The sequence below is a fragment of the Mya arenaria genome, chromosome 5 (assembly GCF_026914265.1).
Source record: "Mya arenaria isolate MELC-2E11 chromosome 5, ASM2691426v1".
In the NCBI taxonomy this organism is placed as follows: Eukaryota; Metazoa; Mollusca; class Bivalvia; order Myida; family Myidae; genus Mya; species Mya arenaria.
Genome location: NC_069126.1, coordinates 9,148,310 through 9,157,624, shown reverse-complemented (window position 1 = coordinate 9,157,624; position 9,315 = coordinate 9,148,310). Strand labels below are relative to the sequence as shown.

The 9,315-nt window shown below is 32.5% G+C and overlaps 1 protein-coding gene across 4 annotated transcripts in view; it reads right to left on the bottom strand.

The window, feature by feature from the left end:
- Positions 1–814: 814 nt before the first annotated feature.
- Positions 815–9,315, bottom strand: part of LOC128234730 (uncharacterized) — a 49,657-nt gene continuing 41,156 nt past the window's right edge. For all 4 annotated transcript variants that reach the window (XM_052949175.1, XM_052949174.1, XM_052949176.1 and 1 more), the window contains exons 9-11: positions 8,621–8,713; positions 2,910–2,994; positions 815–2,338 (exon numbers count right to left, since the gene is read on the bottom strand). In XM_052949175.1, the coding sequence (XP_052805135.1) occupies positions 1,654–2,338; positions 2,910–2,994; positions 8,621–8,713 (863 nt within the window). In that variant the 3' untranslated portion in view covers positions 815–1,653. The remainder of the gene's footprint in view (positions 2,339–2,909; positions 2,995–8,620; positions 8,714–9,315) is intronic.

The following is a 9,315-nucleotide window of genomic DNA, read 5'->3' as shown; positions in this document are numbered from 1 at the left end:
ACCGTATACTGCTACATACAAACTATCAAGGGTTTGGGCCGAGCGGTTTTAGAGAAGATTTTCAAAATATTCTCATACAAGTGTATAGAAAACTTGTGACCTTTTAGGCTGGGTTTCGAGCTCAATGGCACAATTTGAACAAACTTGATAGAGGAGTACTATTGGATGCTACATGCAAAAATATGTGCTAAGCGGTCTCAGACAAGAAGATTTTCAGAATTACTCTTTAAAAGTATTAGGAAACTTCCGACCCCAGGGGCATTATTTAAACAAAATTTGCAGAGGACCACTAGACAATGTCATACACCAACTATCTGATATATTTACGCCTTATGTTTTTTGTAAAAAGATTTTTAAAGTATTTTTTTCAGTTGCCAGGGCAAATATATAGTTCTGCATGGAATTAATTCATTAATTCATTGATCATTTTTGAAAAGTAAGCATCCAAGGAATATTCCTGTGAAGTTTCATCTAAATTGGCCTGACGTTTTAGAAGAATATGTCGTTTGAAGTAATTATTGATGGACGACGGACGGCGGACGATGGGAAAATCTAAAAAGGTCATACAAATTTAATGACTGTTCGTTCCTCCTGGTATTTCATGAAATCTTGCATTCCTATTCACATAGGCAATCCTTTAAGACTGTTTTGAGGCAAACTTTAGGCTGGCCATACTTCTCCCGCTCTCTCCCCTCCACAGCTTTTCACTGTAATTCTTAAGCAATTCTTATTCATCCATTAAAAGTTGGTTTACAGTAAAGTTGGTTAAAAATTGTGTGCTGTGATACTCATCCAAAAAACAACAACAACAGAGTGTTAGAGTCATTATCTACATGAAGAGATTTATTTTTAAAGATGACATATTCTTTATAATGCATTCGTTATACAAACATAAACAATACTATTTTCACCTAGTAGCTTTTTCCTTGGCAGTTCTCCTTAGATTTGGTCACTTGCCGGACACTTTGGATTGGTTACCTTGTTAGTAAAGCTGTGTCTCAACATTTCTCTAGTTATATCCACATTAAATAGTTCTAACATTAAATGTTCATTATTATTAAAAGAAAATTATCCTCTTTTTGAAGTAGACAAGTCAGCAATCTTGGAAGGAGAATGACTCATATTGGACAGTCAGTAGGAATTTAACTGACAGTTAAGGATTAAACACAGGCGTAAAGGCTATAAGACTGGTGTAATTTAACGGCAGCGTAAAGAATCTTTGAGCAACCTGATTTTGGCGGAGCGTTAACTTAAGCTCCGTTAAGGACTTAACGGACTGTTAAGGTAACGTAGCGTTATATTTATGTTTTGAGCTACCGGTCCCTGAATAACAAAAATCATGTTTCGCTGGCTGTTCCGTGGCGGTAAAACAAACAATAATAAATACGCATGCGTTGTCTGTGTACATAGTTTTTTACGTTACGATCTCCCGTTTAGTGCCAGTCATGCCTAAGCCACGTGCCCTAAAGTTTATTGCTCTAAGAAAGAGATACACAACACATAAGCAAGTATCAATGTGATAAAAGAGAATGGGCTAATCTATAAGAATGGGGTTTTACGAAATCCTGGTTAATGTAATTATCTAATTATATTACGAAATACATGTTGTTTTTTCTAATAATCTTTATTAGTTTGTTAACATTTCTTAGTGTTTTACTTGCATAAAACTCTACCACTTTTTTTAATAACGGCATAATCATTTTTCTGCTCTTTTTCAGCTGCATTTTGGGTACCTTTCAGAGCTCCAAACGTATCATATGCACTGTCGCCATCTGTTTCCGGCTTTCCATAAACGTTATCTGTGCCGGAGCTGTTCACATGTTGTCTATTCAAATGGCTATAATGGTCTTTGTCATCCTCAAAGCTTATATTGCGTTTGCTGTCTGTGTCAATATTTGAAATATCGTATTCGTTTACAGCTTGTCTCACAGGCTTTTGCAGCCTTCCGTTTTGCTGAATATGATCGTACTCATCAGTTCGAGTAATAGCGACTTTGTTATAGTTGTTATTTTCATTAGCCAATCCTGTTGCTGTAAAAGGATTATTGCCATCGGTTGTGTCGTAATCGTTATCAGTATCTTTCTCCGACGTTACGGTCAAATCATAATGGTCAGCATCGGTCGTATCTGGCTCAGCATACTGATCGGCATCATCATTGTTAACTCCGTCAAATTTCTTTTCAAGTACAAAATAAGAATGATTTGAGGCTGTCAAATCGTGCATTGTGTCTGTGGTAGATTGAAGTATTGGTGTTGATATGAATGATTTGTCTGTAGTCGTAGAGGCGGTATGATTGCTTGTTTCATCATTGTGCGTGTAGCACATTGGTATAATTCCCCTGCAAAATAATAAGATGTAGCATTAATATAGTATTACGAGTTGTTTATTATAATTCTTGTAGATCTATTTCTTTCAAATTTAGGTAACATATTTTTATGACGCTTTACGATTTCAAATAAGATTTAAGTTAAGGCCAAGGCTTTAGATTTTACACGATGACAGTATTGACGACGATACTTATGATAGCGAATGATATTACCTCGATATTTCCTTTAACATATAGACAATCGTAAGCTTTGTGTTTACATCATGACAAAATAAAACAATATACTATGCAAACAATTTCATCAGTAACTGAATTATGTCAAATGTGTCATACCATAATAATCGTGTCCCAAGAAGAATGATAACAAGTTTCAACTTCTTTCTACCAAAGATAATACGATTGGAACAGGCCAATTTAATGCAAAACAATACTACTCTAAAATAAACTTGTATCTACAGTACAACTTACCTTACTGGATATTATGAATACACAATATCTGAAGTTGGCATTAAGTAATACGTTTGGGTATCTATCTCTCTATATATATTTTTATATATCAAATAAATATATTAAATAAATATACCTCCTTTTCAGCAGCACAATAATCGTAATAACGATAAGTAAGACTAGAGACACAGAAACACCAGCTGCAAGACCAACCGTAGATCCTGAAATATATTAAAAGAGCATTTGACTTTTATATTTTATATGTTTCCAATTGTTAAGTAGCATGCCTGTTCTGATTTGAGCATTCGTTTTTTTTTTCGCAATAAATATTTGACTAAACAAATTATTTTGCACATGCCAAACAATGAAGTCGGAATGACAGCTATTTATAATGGCCATAAAGATTGAGACATTGTTACACTTTGGGCCTCTCCAAAAATAATTCAATTATGTTAATGTCATCATTTCTATCTAGCTACTTAATGGTAAAAAACCCCAAAGCGTTTAATTTCATAAGAGCTTCATTGCCGTTACCGGCAGGTTTTAATTGGATATTCTTAGAATAGATTGAACAGTCAAAGGCTTTAGCATATGTTTAGCATGGCCCGAAGACTTGATTAATAATAATCGAAGGTCCTCCCTTTTTCTTAACTATATCTTACTTGGTACTTTCGAAGATTAAACGATATCGGTTCAGGTCAAACGTTTATGGCTTATTTAAGTACCGTAAAAATAGTTTAAATAGTTTTCTTACAAATAATTTTGTCAAAAGGGTTGGTCTAGCCTTATTTTACATCACTGAAACCATTGATTGGCAAGCCCCATTTTGTGTATCTTTTAAGGAAGAATATTTTTAAACAAAAGATCTGTGTTTGCGGTCCAGCAGATAAGAAGAAATTAATTAGAGAACCTTCTATAAGGTATATTTATCGAGCCCGATAAATTTTCTCTATCCACGGCACTAACCTAGTTTTCTGTTTATCCTGTTACTATGTTTAATAAAAAAACAAACGATAAATGACCTTAAAATTACCAAGTACCTTTTAATAAAAGGCGGACAACTGTTTTTCTCTGTTGAAATTGGCAAATACCTATGTATTATATAGGTACCTATGTTTAAATATGCCCCTTTTTAATTTTATTTGATACGTTAATAGTCAAAGTAATTGTATTTTAGTACGTCAGTATCAATTCAGATCATTTTTTTAAAAGTGCAATAAACATGGATCAGTCGTCAAACATTATCTTAAAATGTAACAATTATTCCGCAAGTCACAGACTATAGTACACAGGTCATTGTTAAAGATCACGAGTGTTAACAAACAATCGCAAAATGTTAAATGGATTTAGTTCATGTTGATATCTAAGGATAAAGTGTTGGATGTTCAAACTTGCACCGGAAATTTCTGCTGTAAGTGAGATTTTGTCATTAACCACAGAAATGGAATTCAATATCGTTGAATGCTACACAGTTTTCAACATTTGTGGGAGAAGTAAGTGCACATGTAGATTATCTGGCCGATTTTTTTACCATTGTTATCATTATGCAGAGTGATTGGACTTTATGGGCGAGTGATTGTTGAGGTCGGTTGTTTGTTGACTATTGATAAGATGCTTAACTACTGACAGGATAAAATTGTCTTTGCGAAGTAAATTTTATCCCCCATATTGCTTTCAGGGTGAACATGTTCTTCGTCTTCGGATATTCAAGACATTTTCGACGTATATACAATTGATGACAAAATTGTAGACAGAATTATATTTTACACATACTTGATTATGAGTGACTTCTATAATATGCATTTCCAGTAAATGAGATTTGAAAAAAAATCAGAAGTACTTTCCTTATACTGTTAGGACAGTTTGCTCAGTAAAAATGTTACAAAGACCAATTCTCGTTGATAATTATTAACGTCAGTATTGAATAGGTTTAAATGTTGTACGACGAAGGGTCACGTGATCAAAATGGACAAGCTGATAATAATATTGTAAAATAAAACTGTAATTTATGTTTGATAAATAACAACCTTTATGAACAAACAATTGAATAAACTGATCAAGGCAAAAAGAAATATCAAGATACAAAAAAGTGTGTCTTATACTGTTATAACAAACCTCTAGGCACATAAACTCGTAGGTTAGGCGTTTTTTATAGCTTGGTTTACGAACCCGATTCATCAAAGCTCATTAAGATAGTTTTGGAGGATGTTTCCATCTTTAAAATATTTTTATTTTTTTATCTTTATTAAATGGCAAGACTTGAAAAATCAAAGACATTTTATTATGTATAACAGTTTGAATGATGTATTGTAGGAACTGTACATAACCCTTCTTTTCAAATAGAATGGCGGTTTCGAAGTCATATTACAATTAACAGTGTGACTATGTATTTTTTGCTATAAAAATATTTAAAAGAATAACTAAATATGAAAATTATTAGTATGTAAAGCAATATGGTATATTTTGCATTAAGAGAGTTTATGTTATGCAAATTTCGTAGTGATGTTGTGTGCGTTAAACTTAGACTTTAATATTGATTTATGGCATGTATATTACTATGATTTCTATGTTTAAGTAGTTTAAACATCTTAAAGTCTTTATGTATTTTTGGAAATATATCACTTTTTTATATAAATAATTGAAAATATTTAAATTTACTTAAGATGCTTCTGTAATACGGGCCTTGTTGTACTTCATTGCGCTCAATACAGTACAGTTTGTTGATTGCAACTATTGTAGTCTTGCTAACTTTTGAGTATACAATCGTGTGATTTTTATTTTAAATATCATTAATGCTCATTTTACCATTACAATTGTTATAATTACTTTGAATTTCTTTTCCTCATATGCTCTTGTTTTTATTATCATATCCCTTGGAAGAGTATAGAACTTCTTTGTATGCTACTCGCAAAATACCTGGCTCATAGACGCAGCGACCGTTAAAGTACACCTTAACACCGGTATCCTTGTCGAGAGAAACAGTCAACGAGGAAAATGCTTCAAAAAAGCGAATTTTCACAATCCCTAGCCAGTCACTCAACACTTTCCTATTGACTATCGGTGCCTTACCAGGGTTCTCTGCGTCGTTGATGTATTTCATAGTCATAAGCTCCTTTATAGATTTGTCATGCATCTTGTCGCTATCAATTATGAATATTGATTTACATACATATATAAGGTACGTTATGTACATGTATAGTGACTAAATTTCGAAGTGTTCTTTGAGCGGAAAAGACATTGTCATGGTTTTCTTTTAAGCGTAAAGAAATACCTTATCGTTGTGGATATAACAAGAAATGGTAAAAACTAAATTTTGAGGAAAAAATACAAAAAGCAAAACAAATTATACAACACTAGAAAAGAAGGAATCTAACATCTTTCGGCAAAATTGCAGTTTAAGAAACAATTATTTTACTTTTGGTTATTAATTTATTAACTAATTTACCGAATCATAATGACATGATTCACGAAGCATTAACACATTGATTTTAAATGTTTCATGGGGCAGCAATCAAAAAATGAAAAATACAATGTTGTTAACAAAGATTACACTGAAGGTAGACTGAAAATAGGGGGTTAAGGCCCCTTCATGAAGAAATCAAATATTTGTTAGATTGAAAAAAACTTGAAAAGCTTTACTACATAGCATATGTAATTTTGTTGATGCCATTTTTAATTTTAATTTTTAACGCCAACAATCAAAAAAAATATTTAAAATGTTTTCTTTATTATAAAGTAATCTTGAATCTAGAAGTTGTAGTATAATCTCACAAACATAATAAATTAACATTATTAATGCTAGCGCTTTTTCTTCAAGTTTTCATATAAATATTTATGTGTATGAACCTTATGATATCGCTTGGAGACTGTATAACTATGAAAAATGATGAAATATAAATATGGTTAGTTAGACAATATCAATACCATATTGGTTAAAAAGAAATACACAATGACACAGTAGTGCATACTTGTATATGAGTATCTAAGCAACAAACAGTCGAAGTTGAAATAACTTACCCATCTATCTGAACCTCTATGGATCTAAGTTTCACTGTTATCTATCTTTGATCTATCGAAGGGCATAATAATTAAGAAAGCATGAGTGTAAAATACAAATACTCTAGAAAACATGCAAACACTGAAAGGGGAATCTATTGATCTACAATTATTTATGGTTATTTAGGTTACAGTTAAAACTGTTATCCCGAGGTGAATAGGATGACATCTTAAAAGGCCTCGGCCAACAGTTCAGAATTCCCAAACACCAAGGACACCGGTTTTGACCGTTAACCCAATAAACATCATATAACTGTTATATTGCGTGAAAAATAGTTATTCAAACACAATTTTAAGAACAACATGTATATGTATGTATTCATCTTAAAGAATTTCAACAAAATCAAAAACGGAAACCGTCGAACCTTAATGATATGCCGTTTTAAAATCATATTTAGAAATTCGAACGACGTTAGAGCGCGAGATTGGGAACAGTTCATAAGGTTGACCGGGGAGTAGCTCAATCCACGAAAAATATATACATTTCTTGTTTTGCTTTTAAACAGGGAATCAGATTATAACTTGTACTAATACTCAAGTTAATGCATGCTAAAATCAATTTACTTTTAGAAAGCAGACACCACTCTAAAGCAGACAGCACAGTGTGAAACTAACGTGCCAGTTGAAAATCAAGGGTAGGTGAACCCGGAGCGTACTCTCTGTGTTTCGTGAACATGAAGGTTGTTGCTAATAACGCCCACTACATATTCTATGTTTTTACGGTAATGTAACAATTGCAATATAAACAGCTTACTAACTTCAGAAAATGCAAAGTATATGACGGATTAAATAGCCGACAAGGTTACCGATAGTCTATGTACAAGCGTCAAGTGTTAGCTGGTTCCTGTCCTTCATTAGCTCTCTCTTAAATCGATAAAGGCGAGCGGGGTTCAACGGCATTTTGACAAGAAATGGTTAGCCAAGGAGTAGGATAATTCGCTTTTTAAAGCATTGTCGTCGTTGACTGATTCGCTCGACAAGGATACCGGTGTCAACGTGTCCGTAAGGGGCCACTGTATCTGGGAGATATTTTGCTAATAGCTTACAAAGATGTTATAATATTCAACGCGAATTGGTCTTGATAAATGGATTATATTGATGATATACATGTCCAAGAATGTGTAAAATATTATGTTTGCTAGTTGAACGAATTCATTACAGCTAGATCGACTTAAATGAGCTCCTATCATCAAGCCACTGTGTGATAAACAGTACCACATAATGGTTTCTACCGAATGATGTTAAAGTGTTTATTTAGGTGATCATAATCTTAATTTTGACCCACCTGTTATATACTTAACTAGAAATCACTAAATATTTGAATTCGACATTTTAAGAAAATATTTGATAATCAAGTTACTTTATGATGCATTATTGTTGATGAATATGTATTCTCGCTTTCTGTCCAAAAATAAGATCTTTATTTTTTTTATAACTAACAATGTTTTTCTTTTGCGCATAAATGTGAAAGTGTGTTTTCTGGTCATACATTATACGTCAACTTTATCTTACATTTCAATGACACATATGAATTAAACTTAAAAAAAGAATAATGAAGAACATGATTTTGATAAGATCACCATAAGTGTCGGAAAGGTATATACAACAAGGGGTTTGAAAATATTTTATCGCTTGTACTCAAATATGTGTGTAAATGGTACACTGTTGAACAATTTTACTAGATAACTTTTTCAATGCTAATTTATGGTATCACACTATGTAATCCCATCACACCATTTATAATCACTTTGCCTTAAGTTGTTTCATGAATACGGATTTCTATATAAATACCTCCTGCGTCTTTGTCTAGGGTCGATGATATATCAGGTACAGCAGCCGTTAAACCTGTTGATATCATGCGAGATGCAGGTGTCGTAACATGGTCTACAATAGAAAACTGTATGTTTAATTCCAAATATAACATTTGAAATGACGCATGTAATGCATGAAAACATGAAACCAAATATAAAATAATTATGCTCGGAAGACAAACACATAATTCGTCACACGTCGCTTTTTTCCTTTTTTCATTTGTATAACCTCTAAGTCACTAACGTCTGGGATCAAGAATTCAAAAATATATATCATATGTGTATGTTTGTGTGTGTTCAAATTAATGATTCTCCGATACCCATGTTGGGTATCATATTCTAAATTTAAACATGTATCTGTCGCCATTTCATTTATGTTCATTTTATATTTCTGATTTGCCATACATTATGGTATGAGAGAATAAACGTTGTTTGACTTCGACTTGACTTGGATCTGGATCGACCATATTGACATTGTTTTATGATAATGAAGATACAATATTATTAACCCGATCGATATTTTTGTATCTACAGACCGATGTAAACGTGCCAATTGAGGTGATTAGAATTTTATTTTTGGCCCTCATGTTAGATGATCACCAAGAGTAATAAGAATAACTGAATATTTGTATTTGAAAATCTGAGCAAATGTTTGACATTCAAATTTCTTTTGAT